Raw genomic sequence first — 21,680 nt, forward strand, 5'->3', positions numbered from 1 at the left:
ATGTTGACTTACTGTTTTTAGAAACTGGTATGAAAATAGGCGGAGCCTTTCTCTTTGTTGTTTTTGTTTTTTTTTTGGTTTTTTTTTTGTATTGGGGATCAAACTCGGTCCTTGCACTTGCGAGGCAGGTGGCGGAACCACTGAGATAAATCCCTGGCCCGAGGCTTTCTCTTTGCATGTGCAATTATTCACAAAATATATTTATGTAATTTAATCAAATATCAAAAATATGCACTGAAAGGCACACATGTTTTGTTTCCCGGCCTCAAATCTCCAGTTTGTGACTGTGTCCTAGACCAGGTGATCAACTGGGAAAGCCCAGAGCTGGATCTGTGTGGTCTGCTGAGCCATGGACAGCAGCAGCTGAACATTCTTTGAGGTTCATGGCCAGGAGTGTTTTTCAGATAAAGGATTTATTGTGAAATAAAGGCTAATTGCCACTGCAGTCCAAAAAGATGGTTCCTGGATTTCACGTTTGCACACACAGCTCTCTGGAAGGCTCATAGCAGTGGTGACACTGACATCACTGAGATAGATACCTTGATCTCAACGTTTTTGCTTTGTGCGCCCCTGTGCCACAATCTTGAATTAATGTTGGAGATTGGATGCTCTAACTCCTGATTTATGGTGCCGGTGACAAAGAGTGAAGAGGGGGCATGCCATGGAGCTTTCGCTGGGTGACGGCCGGGGCAGTGATGTCTCAGAATCCCTCCCGAGGATCCCCCGGTGCCTATGGCATGGCAGCCATCCGTTAATTAGAGCAGCCGGCACACGGGGCAGCGGGCTCTGCACACCCAAGTAGATCCTCATTTTTCACATGCAGGGCCTTGCTAATTAAAATCAGCTTTGCAATTAAATGTGGAAAATTGTGTTCAACTTTCAAGTGTGATTAGGAAGAGATGCAATTATTTGTAGGGTATTTTATTTCAGTGCAAAAGAAATTTCTATCTATGAGGAATCAGTAAGGAATCAGGAGTCCTATTTCTCTGTGTCTTCCTTTCTGTATCTTTTCCCTTTTTTCTTTTTGGATTATGGATGCTGTTCTAGTACAAGTTGCAATGCTCTGCTATCTCCCAGCCAGTACCTGGCTCTGTTCCAAAGCTTTTAGTGAGTGCTCTCTGTCAAGGCATGAATAATATCACCCGAGGCTGTTGGCAGAATCCAAATGAGGCGTGCATACATCAGGAAGCAAGCCCTCCACTAGCTTCCCAGCAAGCTCCTGTGAAGACAGGCAATTACTCACGGTGCCTGCCGCCTGGCAATCATGCTGGTGGGTGGAAAGGTATATGGAATGGAAAAAATTCCAAAGAAGGAAGACACACAAAAAGCCAGAGAGCATCTAATCATTTTCTAATAAAAAAGAAAAGCTACCATTTGAAGCTTTTCATCTGAAAGTTGCAAATTAAATAGTTTAGCTCAGTGTTTTCTAGATGGGGAAATACTGAGATATAATACCGACATGCATCACCTTCAGGGTGTTTGTTGGGTGTGCACAGATTCCAAAACTCAAGTATCGGCTGGTTGGATATTTTTTTCAGAACCTGATGCGTGACAAACAAGTAATTAAAAAATTGCAGTGAAGGATAAATTAAATGAAATATGTTAAATGTAAAAGAAATAAATTTGGAAGGATCACAAAACAGACATGTAAAAAATGAATCCATGCTACAAATTCTCCTCTCTGTTTTCCCTTTCTCTCTCATGCATTGGAGATTTATGCAAAAATTATTTTAGAATAGTAAGCAAATCCAATTAATATAAATTACTCTAATATGTGTGTAATAATTGCAAATAAGGCTAAAATTTTAATTCCTATATTTACTCTGTAGTAAATATTAACATATTTAGACTATTCTTATTTCTAATTTTTATTGGGAAAATTTAAAAAGCTTTGATAACAATGAACTATTATTTTGAGGATACATCTAGATTTTTGTGGAAATAGTGTGACATTTGGTTTTTTAAAGTTTGTATCTCAGTATCCATAAAACACTGTGAACCTCCTGGCCAGGAAGCTGAACTACATTGAATGGCAACAAGTCCAGTTGATGGGTATAGTTTTTTTGCACATGTCCCCACTGGTATTTGGTTTGGGGCATGCCATGGGAGATACAGAGTCCCAGGATTCCTTCTGAGCCCCACCCCTCTGCTTGTGTCCAGTGTTGAAGACCAGCTGGGTAGCAGGGAGCCAGTGCTGGCCTCCCAGCCTTGGTGTGAAGATGTCCACTGTGGAGCATCTGCTTGTGTAGATTGGAGGCCTCCCTGGCTGGGAAGGTCAGGGCCTACACTCAGCAACAACCTCAGTGCCATGTCCGGTGCCTTCTGGGTATTCCATTTTATTCCTACCACCCATCCACTGGAACACAGCACAGACACATGAGAGGGCTCTTGTCTTTGGCATTTTAAATGTTTATTTGTGCACAAGCAGGCTTGTGCAATAAAGTAGGAGGTAATACAAGTGGAGAGAGCTAAGTCAATTGGGAGGTTCCCTTTTCAAGCTCAGGGACCTAAAACTCAGCTTTGGAAAACTCAGGATGACCTAGGTTTAGTTTGTCTATCTGAAAAATGAAGCTGTGCTTGGAGTTTTGAGATGCATAGTGTTTGAGATGCATAAACGTTTCTGGCTACCTCTAAGTGTACTTTAAGAAAATCCATAAGCACACAGAGTAGTAGAATATACTGAGCCATGTGTACAGAAGTGTAACAATGGAGTCAAAAAACAAGAAGCCATTTTCCTAGACAGTGGCCTCTATCATTCATCTTTCTTGTTATTGCCCTGGCTGTCAGGAGACTCATACTAAATGCAATACTATATGAACCCTGCTGTACCCCAGATTTCTGGAAAAAAATTATGTGTTCACCTCTCTTATATTGTTACTAATTGATCTTCTTGATTTATCATGTAACCATGCTATTGTACATGGTCTTACTGGCCACCACAAATTGCTTATGGGCTGTAACACAAATAAATGTCTACCCATTGCTTATCTTTTGTTTCACTGATACAATCTTGGAATTAATATAAATCATTCAAAAAGTAAGTGTTATAATCTTACTCCTATCTTCCAAGTTTTAAGCAGGCTCTTGAATGGTGACTTCCCTTTTTAAACTGTTGCTCCCTTTCTCAGATTTTATCTGGTGTTGGATGCTCCTCAGTCCCTCCCTCCTCTTTTTTTTACAAACCCACAGTCCCATCTGCATCACACTGGGGAAGAAAAGCCATCCTCCTCAGCCTTAGTCACCCCACACCTCAGGCCATGGCAGTGCCTGTGCTCGGAGGCATCCAGGAGGGTGACCTGAAAGTTCAGTGATACTTGGTTTCCTGACATTAAAAATAAAGGCACCATCTTATCACTTGGTGATTAGTTCCTTAAAAATGTGGGGTTTTTTTACATTGTATTCTTCACATCTGCCACAAATGATTCTTTTTACACTTTTTTTTCCCCAGTACTGGGGATTGAACTCAGGACCTGTGCTTGCAAGGCAGGTACGGTACCACTGAGCTAAATTCCCAGCCACAAATGATTTTTTTGCACATTCAGACTCTTCAGCATATGGAGATAATGTCCTTGTGGGCCATGGTGGGGGGGCATGTGAGTAAGCTGAATATGTAATGCGACACATCTGCCTGTCATAAGACTAACACCAAGGCCGGGGCTTCTGCTCCCATCACAGGTGAAAAGCCCCAAATTTCTGGTGATGTCAGAAGTCACCCTAGTGTCAGTGCCACACCTGCACTGCCAGGTGTGTGCTGGTCATGGGATCAGTGGCTGTCAGAGGAGTTTTGTCTTTAGCTAATCATTTAAAACCAGCATAAAACAAAGCCAGATGTAATCTACATCCTCCACGTTCGAAACACCAAATAGAAGACGCTAAAATATGCAAGTTTTATCTCTTACAATGAGGAATAGTATTTTTTAGCTTAAGTAATTAGAAGGCCATCCTTTAGTTAGAAATTACTGATAATGTATAGACATCAAACAAATGGATACCTTCACAAGATGTCCTCCCAAGAGAAGCCTGGGACAATGCTGCTGTTTTCACATGACATCACATTCAAATGATGTCACTTCTGAAATGATGTCACTTTTGAATGACATCAGTTTTGAATTGTTCTTGGTTCTAGGCAGCAAAGTCCACAGCTCTCACTGGCACCTGGAGGACACCAGAGACCACAGGTGTCCCCAGCCCCTCGGACAATTAGTGGCACAGGGGAAACCAGAATCTGGGTGTCCAGATGCTGTGATAGTTAATCTTCAACTACAATATACTACATTATAATTTCCAAATGAACTATTTGTATTAAATAAAAGGAATTCTAATAGTTCAGATAATATTAATCATGGTTAAAAATGAGGGTATTATTTGAAATTAAATAAAAATGTCACTGAAGCGGTTTCCAAATTGGGTGTTTCTGAGTCCTTCCTGACTTCCTACCTGTTGGTAAGGTTTGTGGGCTTTGGGGGTCATGACTCAGCATCAAAGCTAAAAAGGAAGGCGAGGACCAGATGTTTTCAGTTCAATCCAGCACCATTTTTGTTTTGGTTTTATTTTGTGGCGCTGGGACTTGACTCAGTTGTGTTCTACCACTGAGCTATATCCTCAGGCTTTTTTATTTTTAACTTTGAGACAGGGTCTTGTTAAGTTGCCCTTCTGCTGTGGTCCCTATGGGTGTGAACCACCATGCAGAACCCTAAGTAACATTTGTCCGCAGAGTAGATGTCATGGACAGATGCATACACCCAGTGCAGGGATGCATCAATCCGCATCTGAGCCCAATGTCCCTTGGTGAAGAATATGGATGTTTGATAAAGTTATGATCAGGAGAGGCAAACGCTCATTATTTGGATTTGATCAGTGTACACTATGCCTATATTAATGTACCCCATTCATATGTACAACAATTGCATGTTAACAACACAAAAGTAACTGGAATGTTTGAAATAAAGTGTTGGAAACTTCATGATCTGATTTTGTAAAATCATGACCAGCTCAAACCCAATTATAACTTTTTAGCTAAAGTTAATAATTTCTTTTTCTAACAGTATGATAAAGTTTAACTGTTGACTATTCAAGACATGATTGAGGGGCATAGATTTCACTCAGGGTTTGCTAACTTGTTTTCTATTGAGAACATAGTGCAGTTTTAAAAACAACTACATTAAGAACTTACATATCTACTTCACAGGGCAATAAAACCCTTAAACATGATTCAGTAATTTACTATTTTATACAGTAAAAAATAATAATATAATAGATTACACGAAATGATTTAAATCAAAAAATTCCCTGGATAAAATGCCCCGCAGTCCCTCTGGTACATGGCGGAGAAAGTCAGACAACTGTTTCAGGATAGATGCTCATTAAAAATTCCCTGTCTCCTTCCACACCAGAATGGGGACTTGCGGAGTAATTTGTAATTTTTCCTTTGATTTTTTTTTTTTTTACTAAAGGACAATCAAAATAATTGCTCTATTTTACCCACAAATTAATGTTCCAGTGGAAAGGAAGCAGAGTGCGTATCATAGTGAGGAGTGGTCACCCTGGACTACCGTGGAAGACCCCGCCACAGAGCCCAGGGTGACTGAGGTCTGGCCACTGAGGGTTTGTTAGGACAGAATGAAGTTGGGAAAAATGAGCTAAGAATGTGCTGTAGCCTACACTCCCTTCTCACGCATCATGATGAAAATCTTCCCGTAGATGGACAGCCATGTTCATGTCACAGTGAAGAGGACACTTCCCAGTGGCAGCTGTGCAGCTGGGCCTGGGTGACAGCTGGCCAGGGCCTGGAGACAGACCTGCTGTGTCACCTTACCTTTCAGACATCCTCCACGCCCATCCCCATAGGAACCTGAAATCCCAGTATTTACCAGAATAACGGAGTCATTTGTCCCCAAAGCCCCACTGGCACGATCTGTCCTACCATCTCCCACATATGACCTCTTCCTGCCACTGCCTAGTGACATGCTTGGGTTGCATTTCCCAGAACTTTTTTTTTTGTGGTACCAGGGATTGAAACCAGGGGCTTTGCATTGAGCTACACCCCCAGCCTTTTCATTCATTCATTTATTTTGAGACAGAGTCTCGCTAAGTTGCCCAGGCTGGGCTTGAACTTGCAATTCTTCTGTGTCAACCTCCCAGAGTGCTGGGATTGTGACACCTGGATAGCACACACTCTCTTAATGGGTGAAACCGGAGTTCCCACAGGCAGGTCAGTGGGTTACATTTTAATTTATCCTCCCCAGCTCCCCAAATGAGAAATCAAAGAAGAAGGAATATGTCATCCCCATAAACCAGGCAGGACTGTGCCGTAGGAGGCTGGGCACTGTGTACGCAGATGTGGGAACTGAGCCCAACGCTGGTCTCCATCCTAGGGATATCGCCACTTCCGCCTGGGAGGTGCTGGAGTGGCTTATGGTTTGAGAATGTGTACAAGAGCACAAAGGCAGTTCCTTAGAGGGACTCTGAGAAGTGAGAGGGGACAAAGGAGTGCCCCACACATTGTTTCCTGAGCACACCTGCCCACACAGGTCCACCATCTGGGGTGGCTCACTACGTAAGGCATGTCAGACAGGACACTGTGAAAAATGCAGGCATTACCTTCTGTGTCTTGCATATTTGCCACTAACGTGGCCACTGCCATCACAGCCAGGAGTGGGGCAGCTGAAACAGGAAAGAGTCAGTTATACAGGTGCCATGCACTGAGGGCGGGGAGACGGACACTTTCTTGGCCACTGAGGGAGGGGCAGCCCAGACCGAAAGAGAGACACAGCTGGGGCAGGGTGGGGGGTTTGTTAGCAGGTCTGGGGGATAAATCTCATCAGTGCAGCAGGCCACGAACAAGCTGGCCTGGGATCTGAGAGCACAGCAGACCCACCGTAAGGCACGAATTTCCGAAACAGCAAGTGGGGATGCGCTTCACCCACCGAACACTGACCTGAACAGCTCCTGCACTGCTGGCTCCACGGGAACTGCAGAGAGATGGAAGATAGGTCAGGGTTTATCACCTGTCACCACTGCCCCTCTTCACAGAAAATCACCAAAAGGGTGGAGCTGGGAGGGCATCAGAGTGAACCCCAGGGTGGTTCTGCAGGACCAAGGTAATTGGAGCTGGCTTTGGGGACACAGGGACATACCTCGAACTCCTTTGGACCTCGTGCGATGGCGCTTCTCCTCGGCGTCCATGTCCATCTGGGGATAGACAGCAGGCGGTCAATGTCTGGGTCCTGGCTGTGCCAGGGGCTCCTGGCTGTGCCCAGTGTGTCATAGACAGGGTTTTAGTCCCAGGGCAGTGGAGGGGCCAGGCAATTTAATGTATTATTTATTTATTTATTTTTGGTACCAGGGATCAAACTCGGGACCTATGCTTGGCAAAGCAGGTGGCAGAACCACTGAGCTAAATCCCTGGCCCCTTTAATGTATTATTTAAAAATAATAAGCAGACTTGTATCTCGCAGGGAATGTTTTCTCAGGAGGCCTCTGCACTGAGCAGAGGTAGGTTTTGATGAATCTGGGAGAGCAATCTATTTACTCTCTTGTCAAGGATTTGATCACGATGCATCTGGGTGATCTGAGTTGTCCTTTGTACCAAGAATACAATGGATAGCCATTAAGTGCCTAAGCAGGCAAAAAATGTCTAGATTCTCCTTGGACTTGAAAGGTTTAGTATGATTAAGTAGTTAAGGCAGGTAGAGTGGAAGACATTTTTTTGCCAGCAAGGGGCTTCCTCTCAATTTGTCTCAGTCTCAGAATGCAACTGTCCTGCACAACAATTCTGTAGGGAAAATGTTTTTTATCACATCTATTTTATGTATGAAAAAATTAAAATTCAGGATATGTTAGTTGCTTAAGATTTTCCGAATCTTTGGTATAGGGACCCAAAATCATACCTGTCCATAAATGTCCTCTTTAAACCACAGGACACATGGCCACATGTGAATATATATGGGCATATTAGTATACCAAATATTTCCACATGTACAAATGCCTTAGATGTAGACACACACACATGTACACACAGATAGTGTGATGGAGAAATATGGTGACTTTAAATTTTAAAAGATACATTACAATAAAAGACACATTGCCACGAGTCCCCCTCAAAATCTTCCCCTGGCTTCCAACACACTCATCCCATCATCCTTGCCACTTTCTGCAGCAGCTCTGGAGTCCTCTTTCCTGAGGGTCTTTTGGTGCGATGTCCTGGCTGCCTCAATGTCCTGAGTGGATTCAAAATGTCTCCCTTTCATGGTTATTGTGACTTAGGGGAAGAGCCAGAAGTCACATGGTGCCAGATCCAGCGACTAAGGTGGATGAGGACACAGTGCCGTGTGTTTATGAGCTGCCTTTGTGTTGGATGGTGCTCAGCAGCAGCAGTTACTATATAAAGACACTGAAGAAAGAGGGCTCCAGGGATGCTTCAGAAAGTGGCAAGAACAATAGGATAAATGTGCTCAAAACAAGGGGGAGGATTTTGAGGGCAGTTCATGGCAATGTGCCTTTTACTTTAATAAATTAAAAAAATCTGGACATTCACTGTTTTGATCACACCTGGTATACGTTCATTCTCTCTATATTGAATTCTACTCAGTATAAGACCTGATTACATGGGCAGAACTTTCCAACCCCCATCTATGACTCCTTCACCTTGCCCAGCACAGCCAGCCTGTGTTCCCAGACAGAGCAGGGGGCATTGGACAATGTTATCTATACCCAGCCCACCAAACCAGGCAGCAAAGCTGCTTCCTTCACCGTTTATGCACAGAAAGGTCAGAATGAAGAGGACTCTGGTTAAGTGCACGTGACCTGGCTAGACACATGCTTCAGAGTGTGGAGTGAATGTGCTGGTTTCTTTCTTTCTCTTTTTGGTTGGTTGGCTGGTTTTGTTTTGAGACAGGGTCTTGCAAGGTATTTCAAGTTGGCCTTGAACTCACTATGTAGCCCAGGCTGGCCTCGAACTCTGAATGATCTTCCTGCCTCAGCCTCCCCAGTGGTAGGATTACAGGCATGCAACACCACACCTGGCTGGACATACAGTTTCCATGGATTATGAGCATCAGTGCTTTCTCTCCACAGGTGTGACACTGGGGCTTCATGAAGTTGCATCTGTAGCAGCAGGCTCAACATTTATGTCAGTCAACCACTGGATATTTATTTCTGAACACCGAGTGCTGGGAGTGGTGTTGGGACAAAGAGGGCACACAGGAAGAGCCACCAGCTCCTGGGGTAGGCTTGGTATCTAGTGACAGGAGATGTCAGTTGCAGACCTAACCTAAGAATAAGCCGGATTTAGCGCAAGAAGAACTTCAGAAAGGGAGGAGCCTGGGGCAAGTGGGTCCTCAGGGAAGATCTGTAGGGAAAAGTCGAGGTACCAGGAAAGCCTGTGATCCGGTGCGGGAGGAAGAGAGAGACTGCAGCTATGACATGAGTGAAGGTGCTTGGAGCATTTTAAGGAGACGAACGAGGGAATGAATCCATTTGCGGGGGAAACTGTGGGCTGAGGAGGCAGCAGAGGCCAGGCAGACAATGGAAAGGAGTGTGAGATGGAGCAGGGAAGAGCTGTGGCCAGAGGGACAGGCTGAGGCCTGAGAGGTGGCCCGGCGGGCCCAGCTGGACAGAGCTGTGGGTGCTTCCGGAACACGGGTCAGGAGGCCACAGAGAATCTTGGAGACAGATCAGCGTGATTGCAGTCTGAGGAGAATGGAGAGAGCAGGCTAGGAGGGCTCAACTGCTTGTCCTCCCGGGAGGGTGGGGGGGGGCGGTCACCTCCAGCGATCAGTGGCTCTGTCCCAGGCCGTCTCATTCCTGGAATGTGGCTGTCCAGGGAAGTAAGATACAGGAAGGAGGAGACAAGTCCCAGAGGCTTTTTGTGGGGAAATCTGTGTGGCACAAGGATTTGTGAGCCTCTTTGGGCCTTCTGTCCTTTGCTGTTACTGGACATGAGCGCGGGGAGGAAGTCACACCATGGGGACCATAGCTCCAATTCACAGTGCCCCTGAGTGACATTCAAGGCTCTGCAATTGCTGTGCAGCATGTAGAAATTTTCCAAACACGGCAAAATTTTAGCAAAGCACCCCAGGACCTGCCTGGGACAAGGCAAGCACACAGGAAGACTGGCGAAGCCTGTGGTGACATAACAAACACTTTTAACTTACATCCCGCAGAAATCATCTGCTTCTTGAGGTTTCTTACAATAGTCTCAGGACTGGGGATGCAGAGATAATGGGGTAAAATCCTATGATCTCAGGAATGGAAAACTGAATTAAAAGTTTTGCAAGGGGAGAGAAGGTGAGAGGCGTTCTCCAGGTGGCACGGAGGACACTGGGAGCTGGTGCAGGTAACTCCCTGGAGGAGCTGAAGTTGGAATTGGGATTTAAAGGTTAATTGGATGTTTTAGGTTTCACCACCACTCCTGTGGGTAGGGGTGGGGTCCAGGCAGAGGGAACACGATGTGCAAAGACCCCTCAGGCTCGAAGGCTTGTAGTGTATTCTGGGGGGCATGCCGGGGGGTTGGGATTGGGGGCTTGCTGTGGGGCATCCTTCAATAGGGTATGCGCTTATCAGTTTTCAAGAATGAGACTCTGGGCTCAGTGCTCCCCAGAGATCGCCTTGTTTAGTACACTCATCAGCATCTGATGAATAAACCTGCACTGATGATTTCTGTGGCTGCAGTTTGGGAGAGGAGACTTAACCCAAGGGCAGTAGACCTAGCTTGCTCTGTGAGCATGAGACTGTTAAGCTTCACTCGCTAACTGCTCTACGGTTGGGTAGAAATTGTTTCTTTTTTGCATATAAATTCTTCATCTTTTGAGCATTGGTCTTTTGCAGGGGTGGATTTCATTTCCTTCTGGAGTTGGATAGCTTTCCTTCAACTTAACACTTAGTGAAGTCACTGTACTATTCCCACTTCTCAGACAGGTCCCCTTTGCCCCGTGCTGACTCCCACCGCAGTTGGGTCTGCTCTGACACTCTCCCCTCCCCCACCTGCTCCTTTGTCCAGCGCTGTCACTGTTTGGTCACAGTGGCTGTCAAATATGTTTTACTTTCTGCCAACCGAGACTCTCGTGCTGTGAAGATAATTTATCAAAAATGTCCAGCACAGCACACAACATTCGATAGACACTAAGAAATGGTGATTCCCTTTCTTCTCTCTTTCAATGAAGGAAGCCATGTTTTGAAATTGTTTTAAATTTTACTTTAGATGGATGTTTAATAAGTGCAAATGGTCATGTTCAGATTGAAAAGAAAGCAAAAAAATCTGTGGCCTGAAATGCAGAAGGGTTTCTACTGGTCTACACCTCTGGGGTGTGGTAGCAGGTTGGGGACCCCTACAGGCTCAGATATGGGCTGTGGTTCTTCCAGGATCCAGACCCCATTCCTGCCTGCTGCCTTGAAGCCAAGCCTTTTTCATCAGCAGCTTCAGGTACCCCTGGCTTGGGTTCATCCTTGCTGTGGCTTTGAACCTGTGCTGCAGGTGCTGCATTTAGCTATACCAGGAGACGTCTCCCATGACAATCAGTTCTGATTTTTATGAGTCTGAAGAGTCTTAACCCCAGACATTGTTGCCTGGATTTCTGATGACCCTCCAACAATTCAAATTTAGAAAAACCACCCTTAAAATGCACTACTGCTTTTATTCTTAAGCCTAGTGTTTGTTTACTTATTATTTATTTTTGTGTACTGGGAATTGAACCCAAGGTGGTCACGATGAGCTATACATCCCCAGTCCTCTTTTTAAATTTTTTATTTTGAGACAAGGTCTCCTAAGTTGCCCAGGTTGTTCTCCAACTTGAGATCCTCTTGCTTCAGCCTCCCAGAGTGCTAGAATTATAGGGATATACTACTATGAAGGATTTTAGGGTTTATTTTAAAAATAATGATACATTTTTCTGAGGAGGCTTAAGTGGTTTTGTATTTGAAATCTTTAAGAAATTTATTCTGTGGCAACAAAAGCTATCAGGACCGACTTGTTGAAGAGAAAGCAAGTGAACTATTTTATAATGTGTAAACTTAACATCGGGAACCAGTATTTATTTTATGACTTTGATCTCCTTTCCCCTTTTCTCTCCATAAAATGCATACTTTCCTCAAGTTGAGCTTCAGTGAAGAGAATATTTTAAATGCATTAAAATTGCATAAATTTTGTGCAATCCCTTGGTGCCTGGGAGGCTGATTTTTGATGTTGAGCGCTGTGCAGATCACAGTCAGACACCCAGCAGGAGCTGCACTTTGGTCCCAGGAAATGAGAGCTGGTGATGTCCTGTCAGAGTCTGCACACTGGGGACCTGATGTCCCCACCACTTGGTCCTTCTGCAGGATCGGGCAAGGGGTGCATGAATAGCAGGCTGCAGGTGGATGACTCCTAGTCAGACACACTGTCTTTTCCTGCCACCTATTATTTAATTATCCAGGAACCAATGGTCCATTTTGTCAGTTGACGCCTGCCTCTGGAGTCAGTGGCATCGAGAGTGTAGCTTGGAGGAAGGGCAGAAGCCAAAGTCCAATTCAGCATGTGGCATGGTGGGTTACTCAGCAGAAAGATATGGGAGGAACCAGAGACTGCAGCAAAGGGGTACGGGGCGCAGTTCACAAGTGTCCCCATGGGAACTCACTCCAGGAACCTGGGAACTCCCACCTGCACCACTCCATGGGATAGGAAATGTGTCCAAGTCTCAACTCAGATTGAAGGAGATTTTGGTGCATAAAAGCCCATCTGTGAAGGTCAGCAGGAATCATGGGCCTAGCCATCCTCGAAACACATTTAGAAGGAGAGCTGCCATTTAAACTGGTTTCCAAAAGAGGGTAAAATTTTCTGTTTTTGGGGAAATTTAATGTAGTGTGAGTACACTGGTACTTGGGATTTGTATGTGATAGTCACAGTGAAATCATGTTGGAAAAGAGTCAAAAGAGACAGATGAGTTTCTGGTTTGTGATGTTGTGATTTGGAATTGTTAGATTTCACTTCTCCAATTCCATAGGATGGAAATAAGGGGGAAATCAGGGCAATAGGGCAGACAATAAGCCCTGTTTTGTGCTTTCATTCCCATGTTTCCTTTTTTTTTCTCCTTACGGATAACAAATGGTGATCAGAGAAATCGTCTCCTTGAGAAAACAGATGAAGACTTCTTGCCCCTAAACCAAGCACACGTGTGTCAATGCAGGCAAGATAAACTGAAAGTTAAATAAAAATTCTCTTGGCAAAAATAAAATAATGATGCAGTGATGGCTACTTGCTAGCTGAGTCTCCACCAGGCCACTCCCTTCCCCCCAGAAATAAAAGCCATTTGGTGGGGAGCATCTTTTAAGGAAAGGAAGGAATTGGGACAGTTGAAGTCCCTGCAATGAGACCTGGAGGCTGTTTTATGAGCTAGTCAGTAAAATGCAGTAAGCTTTAAATATGGTATGTGAAGACACCTTAGAAAGTCTTCATAAAAGTATGGCATTATTGAACATGACCTTCATCTATGCTGAAGCGACAGCATCCCACTCACATTTGGTCATGGAGTTTTGTCTTTTCAGTGCACACCTATAAGTTCAGCACTCTGGGAGGCTGAGGCAGGAGGATTGAAAATTTGAACCCAGCCTGGGCAACTTAGTGACTTAGCAAGACCCCGTCTCAAAAAAAAAAAAAAAGTTAGAAAAGGTCCAAGGACATAGCTCAATGTGAAGGCCCTGGGTTCAATCCTTAGTATTGAAAACAAATTTTATTTTTTAAACCTTCGAGGACTTAGTCTCTCTTCCTAAACTCCAGTCCCAAAGATTTGCCTCTTGGAACTCTTGTTAAACAGAAATTATGAAGGGCTGGATCTGAGGCCTGACACTCAGCTGTGAGGCAAGTGCGCCACGCGTTAAGATCCGCGTGTGCCTGCACTTCAGCCCCAGCCTTGAGACGCTGTGAAGATTCCTTCTCATCCCCAGTGTGCTCTGCTCATGCTGGCCACACAAGTGAGAAGAGGCTGGAGTGGTGCAGGTGGCATTTGCAAAGGAAATGTTATGAACATATGGTCTGACAAATAATATTTACGCTGCTTCTTGGGTCAAGAGGCAGTCTGTGAGCTTTAAAGCCAAATTTCTGGAACTTCTGGGACACTTGGGAAGTTTACAGTGTTACTTGAGAGGCTGGAGCGCGAACAGATCATCCATCTGGAAAGAGGCGAGTGAACGCTTGCTCTAGAGGCGCAGGACGGTGAAACTGAAGCCCAGCAGCAGCCAAGCATAATCAGGAACACTAAAAGAAAATCCACCTAGACAGCCCTGCTCAGCTAGTACTAGGCTCCTGTCTACTTTGAGACATTTTAAAAATAATGGCACAAATCTTAAGGAAGTAGCAACCAAAATGACAGGTTGCAGTAAGGATGCCTCTGCTATGTGTGTATGTGTGTGTGCACAGCCATGTGTGCATGTGTGCGCATGTTCATGGATGGGCACAGCAGGGAGTTGGACCCGACAGACACAAGAAAGCAACCAACATGAAATACACTCACGCCCTAGACTCTTGAATTATACAGAATGGGTGAGTGAGGTGTGATTGACAAAAACGGTGACTGTTGGAATTTTAAATAAATGATCACAACAAAAGACACCTGGCCATGAATCCCCCTCCAGCCCCTCTCTTCTAACACACTCATCCCGTCCTCCTGGCCACTTTCTGCAGCAGCTCTGGAGTCCTCTTTCCTGAGGGTCTTTCGTTATGCTAAGTGCCCTCTACCAGGTGGAGAGCGTGTTCTGGAGCGGCGGCTCTAGGGGCCTAGGGTGGATGTGTCAGAAGAGTGAGCCCCCAGTACTGCAGGTCAGCAGGACTCAGCCCAACAGCTTTAGGCAGCCGCAGTGCGTGCCAGCCTAGTCCCTCTTCCTCCCCAGTGCCGTTCCTGGGGCAGAGCCCAGCTTGATGCACCCACGCTGAGATGTCATGATTGGAAACGTCACTTGCTTGGGAACCGTGTGGCAGCTGGGCATAGCTTCTGACACCACAGAAAGGGCCAGATGAGAGCCACACATCTTCCAGAGAGATGGATATAGGTAAATAAACAGCGAAATCTCTCCCAGAGTGGAAAAAACACCTACCCATGAAGGACACACTCCAAAATATTAAGTAAAGAATGAAGACTCAAAACAGGTAGGCTAAGCCCGGTGCGGTGGTGCACACCTGTAATTCCAGCACTCTAGGAGGCCGATGGAGGAGGATCACAAGTTCCAGCTCCGCCTGAGCAACTTAGTGAGATCCTATCTCAAAATAAAGCATAAAAACGGGCTGGGATATAGCTCCATTGTTGGTGCTTTCTTAGGCAAGTATGGTCTGAAATAGGAATCATTGATTTCAGGCCTTTGGGTACTTTTAAAATCAATTTATGGCAGGATCGATGGTGTGGCCATGGGAAAGTGGTTCTGTCCAGCATGCATGGCTGATGCGGCTTCTGGGGTCCTCTTCCCTCTTCTCTTCACCAAGGAGGTGGGGGAAGACAGTCTACTAGGAGCTCCCAGCCCTGTGCCTGCAGCACAAGCTTAGCTATCTTGCCTGGTGTGTCCCTGCAGCTGTTTACAAGCTCGCACACCAGGGACATGCATGGTGGTGTCCCTGGTGCCTCAATGTGCTTCACTGCTTATTAAAAGTAAATAGGAGACCCTCAAATAGCTGCTAAGTCCCTGAGGAAGACTGATGCTTAAACAGCAAGCTATATGACAAGACAAAACCCAGAACTGCTCCGGGGTATTGTGGCCAGCAACATCCCGCAGGTGGGTCCCATAGCTGTCCCTCCAGGGCACATCCTCCCTGTGCCTCTTCCTAGCAATGCATCCTGGGCAAGCATCTCTGTTCTGAATTCTGCACCCGCATGTCACGGCACCTATGCACCTCCAGGGATGCTGGGAGGAGACAGTGCCTTGAATGTGCTTTGGGCAGGGGTCACTCTTCTATCTAAGGAGTAGGATCGCTTGGAGCCTTGGAGCAGTAGGCATCAGTGTTGTTCAAGGGCTATGACAAAGTTATGCCAAGAAGTGAGGGCTGCCTGACTTAGATCACCCTGTGTGGGCTGGTGTCTCGGTACTTCAGCCTACACCCTGTCCTCTAAGCTTGAGGGCATCTGGGTTGCTAGATGTACCTGAAGCTGCTGTGGTGCCAGCCTGCATGGGGTGGAAGCCAGGTCACCCCCAGGGAGGGGGCATGCTCACCCATCCAGAGCCTGAGTCTCCACCCGCCCCTCTTCTAGTAGATAGATACGTCTGATCCCTTTGTTACAGAGCAGCAGAGCTGTCTCCTTCTGCAGTGTCACCCCTGGGAGCACGTCTCTAACTCGACAGCCCCTTTGATCCCTCTCTGGGCAGGAAATCCCCTTCAAGTCTCTTTGGTCTAGAGCTGCGGCCCAAATTGCAGCTTGGATTGGGTGCTCATGGTGTGGGGGGCACCGCACCAAGTTCTTGTGACGTCTGTGCACTGTTCCACAGTGCCTTTGTGGCTAGGCTAGATTCGCTTACAAAGACAGGCTGATGAAGGAAGAGGGGTGCGGCCCGAGGTCCCTGCTAGAGGGGATACGAGCTGCCCCCATTCCTGACCTGTCCATCTTCCCTCTTCCGCTGTTCCTTTCAGCACCAGCCACCTCTCTCCTTCCTCTGAGCACTTCCCTGTCCTGCATCCTGTTTCCACCCCCTCCACCCACCCCATCAGATATCTCTGCTAGAATCCTCCTTTCTGAGAACACCAGGGACCCATTTGCTCTGTCCTCAAAGCCTGGTCAGTCCCCATCGCTCAGGAAAGCGTGGAGTGCTATGTGTCACCGTCCCTGATTTCCCATCCAGGCCTCTCTTCGCTGGGAGGATCTCTCTCTCTCTCTCTCTCTCTCTCTCTCTCTCTCTCCCGCCTTCTCTTCTCCTCCCCTCCCGCTCCTTCTCCCTCTCCCCTCTATAGGGAACGACTCAGACCAGCCTCAGCCTTGACCCAGCCGCCCCCGGATACCTGCTGTCTCATGCCAAGTCCACTTTAGGGTCTCCCCCAGTCTCTTCTTATCTCACTGGTACTTCCTGTTCTCTCCTCGGCTCCCTCAGTGCTTGGTAAATGTCTTTATCAGGCGTGGGGGTAAGAAGGTTTCTTCTGTGTTTGCATCAGCCCAACACCTCTTGGTCATTATTTACTTGATCACATTATTTATTTAAGTCACGTTTGACTTGTTTCTTTGACACTTTTCCCCGTGGAGTCATTTATCACATTCCCACGTGGGTGTTGTCGTTCCCCATTTCCTCCCATCTCTCTGGCCAGTGCCCTCTTTGTGCCTAGCTCTGTTGCCAGCATCTTCACGATGCCCCCCTCCATGTCCTCCAGCATGTTGGTGGCTGCAACACCATCATCTGGCTCTCACCGTGGGGTTCCCTGGCTGGAGGACTGGCTGGCCCTCAGCCGTCCACTGCACATCCAAGCAGCCAGGTCAGCTTCTTTTCCATGGTCAGGAGGAGCAGAGTTAAGGGTGTTCCTGGGACAGCTTGATGAGCACAGCTGGGAACCAGGCATGGCTCCCATCTTTTCCTTCCTTGTGTTTCTTTACCCACAGAACAGCCATGCTCTGCTCCAAAACAGAAGGAATAAACAAGGCGGCTTCTCCTCTGAGTGTTTCCTGCTCAGGAAAGCAGGCTCTGCTCTCCACTAACTTTTCTAAAACTTGCTGTTCTCCACTTACAGGAAGTCACAGCAGTCTCTGAGGTCAGTGCCTGTGGTCTGAAAGCCTTTGTAATATTCCTCAGTGTGCCTGGAATACACAGCACAGTTTACCACCCGGCCCCTCCATTCCTCTACTGATGGGCATTTAGGTCGTTGTATTTCATCGACTTGTTTTATTCCACTGCAAAAAGTGAGTTGCAATAAATATCCTACAAACTGGTATACATATTTTCATAAGAGTTTTATAAAAAGGTATAATCAGTTTATCATTAAAAATATAAGAATCTGCCAGGTGGAGTTGTGCATGCCTAGACACCGGTAATCCCACCACTCTGAGAGGCTGAAGCAAGAGGATCCCAAGTTCAAGTCTAGCCCCTGGGTGACTCGGAGACCCTGTCTGAAAAGTTAAAAAGGAAAAAGGATCGAGGATGTGCTTCAGTGTGAAGGCCCTGGGTTCAATCCCCAGTACTAACAAAAAAGCGAAACTCCGCGGGCTTTTTTGTAATGCATGATCAGGCCCAGTTCTTAAAATGGTGCGCCTCTCTCTGTCCCTTGCCTGCTACTTATAGATAATATAATTCTTTTCCTATCGTTGAGTAAAATGGTTTTCTTGTTGTTTAAATTCATCTTTCCCTGGCCACTAATGAGGTCAAGCATTGTTTTAAATGTTGGCCTTTGCAGTTCCTCTCCTGTGAAGTTTTTGTCCACATCCTTTGCCTAGTTTTCTTTCTTTTAAAAGAAATCTCACATTGGATTGACACATTTTCACACTCAGCTCTGCAATCACGAGCAGATGGCCTGTAAGACACCCTGACACTGCAGCCGTCTGTCCTCACCATTTATTTCCTACCTTTACTTCTCCCAGATTTAAGTCTGGGGGTAAACATAAAATAAATTAAAATTCATATACATTTGACATGGAAAATTGTTCCTAGAATTCTCCATTTATAGAGGAATTTGAAATTATTCTAGTAATTTTCTAGTTTATTATTTTGTTAAACAGAATTTTCTTTTCAAAACTCTTTTGCTTAGTTTTTAGGGTGGAAGAAAATGCTAAAAGAATAAAGAAGAAAAGAGCCAGAGCAGCTCGTGTGTACACATCATGATGGATTTCCTCATCTGTGATCGCATGTGGGTTCTGTCCCATGGAATCCCACAGGAAAGAAGGGCTTGAGGGTCACCAAGTGATCAGCAGGCATGAGTGGGCCCAAGAGGACACCAGGCTCAGAAAGCACACAGACATGAATTAGTGAGGCCCCGCTCCAGCTCTGTGCCTTCCCAGCCTCAGTTTCCCCATGGTGTGAGCTATAGAATAAGAACACGTTTCCTGTGCTCTTGCTGTGAGGACCTGGGCATGCATTGCACATTGTAAAGAGCCCAGAGATACAGATGCTACCTGTGGCCCTTGGCTGCAATGGTGGCCCCTGTCCTGTCCCATCCCAGGTCACCCTTCCCAGGGTGACCTCTTCTGACTCGGGGCATCCACACTGCATGGCAGAGCTGGTGAAAGGTGTCCCTAGAAGGGTTCCCTAAGCCACAGGGAGAGACCTACAGACACCTGGTGGAGCAGTAAAAGGGGAGGATGTTCTGGAAGGGTTCAGGGAAAGGACAGGGCACCGAGCTGGAAGCACAGACATCATGGGAGGACTGGGTGGTTTGTGTCAGAAGTGGGATCTTAAAGGCCGAATCTCTCCCACCCACAGTGGATGTGGTGCTCTGGAGGCTGGTGGTGGCTTCTGGGGAAGTTGCAGAGGAAGGCAGTGCCACTTTGGAGGTCAAGGCTTGATGGCTGCAGCCATGAGGGGCCAGGGCAGCCACAGGCACAGTGGCTTGGGAAGAGGCCACAGAAGCCTCTCTCTCTCTCTGCCTAAACTCCAGCATGGGTACTCCACCCTCTGAGTGGAAAAGGAGACAGGCAGAGAAAGGGAGAATAGGGAGATGGAGGACTCCGCAGAAGACAGCAGGGCTGCCATGAGTGGAAGTAGGGGCACACAGAGAGCTCTGGAGAGGGCCGTGTGCCCAGGCATTGGTCCAAGGAAGCTATGCAGGGCAGGGAGGTCTGGTCCAGCTCTGTTCGGTTCTCTGTACACACAGAGCGACTGTCCCTGTGCACAGTGCGGTGCCTGCACCCTGGAGAACAGGCAGCCTTACCTTGCAAGGAGCCTTCTCCCCGGAGGATGGAGGCAGCGTGACTCTGTGGGCAGGACGCAGGCCCAGAGCCGGGCTCTCTCAGGTTCTATTTCTGGTCCTCCCCAGCTTGTGACTGTGGCGAAGTCACTTGATTTCTCTGTGCCTCGATTTCTCCATCTGAAAACCATGAAAGACGAGATAAAACACGGTGACTTTAATCCTGACATGTCAATTTCATTGGATTAAGGAACAAATGCCCTGGAGTTTGGTAAAGCACACTTCTGGGTGTGTCTGGGTGAGTCATGGAGGTGTGACAATATCCGGATCTATATCTGGTCCCTGTCTTTTTTCTCTCTGGCTCTGTTCCCCTGCTCTGCTTCCCAGCCACAATGAACTGAGCAGCTTTGCTCCACCTCACCCTTCCACCGTGATGTTCCTGCCATATACCTAGCCCACTGTGGACTGAATCCCCTGAGACTGTGAGCCAAATAAGCCTCTCCTCCTGTAAGATGTGAATCTCTGGTATTGTGTCCAGCAATCAGAAAACTGGCCAATACAAGCACATATGCGTGTCATGGATACAGTGGACAGTATCATACGTGAGCACCCTCTGTAACCGTCCACAAGATGCTATGTTTCTTCCAGGAACCAGGTGTCTCTCTGCTATCATGGATAGAGTGTCGATTCTTCCTGCACTCCAGGACTGCACTTGGGCTCTGAAAAGGTTCTCTCCTGGTTCATCCTGCTTGGGAAGTCTCATTCCCTGTTCACTAAGTGAGACTATGAAATGTGTTGCTCCCCTGAGAAGGCTCACATGGACCAGGGGTCTCCAAGCACTGCCACAGCCCCACGTTCCTCTGATTGGGGCAGATCAGCCCACATAGGGCATTCTATACCAACTATGAATGTCATCTAGCCCATGTTTTTTTTCAGGGACTTCAGAGCTACAGGACTGGACTTCTCAAAGTATGTAGGACTAGAAGAATTTTTGGAGCATTTTCTTGCCCATTGTGTTGTGTAGCCAGTAGTCAAACTTCATCCTACTTTTATGAACAGGAAACACTCAGAAAGGGTACAGTATTTACATGAAGCTCTCCAGCCATTGAGGAGAGAGCCAGGACTGGGACATAAACCTGCAGCTCTAGTTTTTCTCTCAAAGTGGCAAGCCTGTTCACACTGGCCTGGAAGAGAGAGGGCTGAGGCTGGGGACAGGAATCTGAGCTCTTTGTGGTCCTCCTTAGACAGAGGCAATGAATGCTGGCCCCTGACAGTTCCCACAGATGTCCACTGTTCACTCATCCCAGGCAATCTGGGCCTTGTGCTCTGTGGTTTGCTGGCATTAGAAGTCTAGGGGTTAAGACAGAAAATCCTGGAGATGCCTGGGGAGGCAGCACACTTTACATCTGCATTTCACATTTCCCATCTGCATTTCACCACCCAGCTTATCACATAAAAGTGCTGGGGTCCTCTCAGCTTCCTTGATGGTTGAGTTAAATAAGAAGGCCAGGGAGTCATTACTGGGTCATTTCCTCCAAAACTAGCAGCCCTTTCTTTTGGCCTGGAAACCAATTTTCCTTGTCAACTTTTGTTGGCTGCTCGAAACTGAGCTATAAATCCTCCATGTAAACTTATTCTTCCTGGAAGGACACTTTCATCCACAGACAGTAACTAAGTCTTTGAGCTTGCATGTCTTCTCAAGGACAGAGTGACACGGAACACAGATCTAAAAGCAGACATCTGACAGAAGAACAGATTAGACCAGGTATGATGTTTTTTTCTGTTTGACTTTGCTAATTAAAACTGCCTTGCCTTTGGCTGGACTAATTTCCCTTAAACTTTCTCTTGAACTCTTTGTGGGTCCAAGGCACTATCTTCTTGACCTTGCAGGACTCCAGAGCAGGGATAA

The 21,680-nt window shown here is 46.6% G+C and overlaps 1 protein-coding gene across 18 annotated transcripts in view; it reads right to left on the bottom strand.

Moving 5' to 3' along the window:
• Positions 1–21,680, bottom strand: part of Myt1l (myelin transcription factor 1 like) — a 385,446-nt gene that overhangs the window by 114,431 nt on the left and 249,335 nt on the right. For all 18 annotated transcript variants that reach the window (XR_015446741.1, XM_021247219.2, XM_021247217.2 and 15 more), the window contains 4 exons: positions 19,796–19,951; positions 7,137–7,191; positions 6,938–6,971; positions 6,601–6,663 (listed from right to left, as the gene is read on the bottom strand). Coding sequence is in view for 17 of the 18 variants with exons in the window: in XM_021247219.2 (XP_021102878.2) it covers positions 6,601–6,663; positions 6,938–6,971; positions 7,137–7,191 (152 nt within the window). In the remaining variant the exon portion in view is untranslated. The remainder of the gene's footprint in view (positions 1–6,600; positions 6,664–6,937; positions 6,972–7,136; positions 7,192–19,795; positions 19,952–21,680) is intronic.

The sequence above is a fragment of the Heterocephalus glaber genome, unplaced genomic scaffold (assembly GCF_053883595.1).
Source record: "Heterocephalus glaber isolate CG9 unplaced genomic scaffold, H.glaber_assembly_v1.0 deba00001724, whole genome shotgun sequence".
NCBI lineage: Eukaryota > Metazoa > Chordata > Mammalia > Rodentia > Bathyergidae > Heterocephalus > Heterocephalus glaber.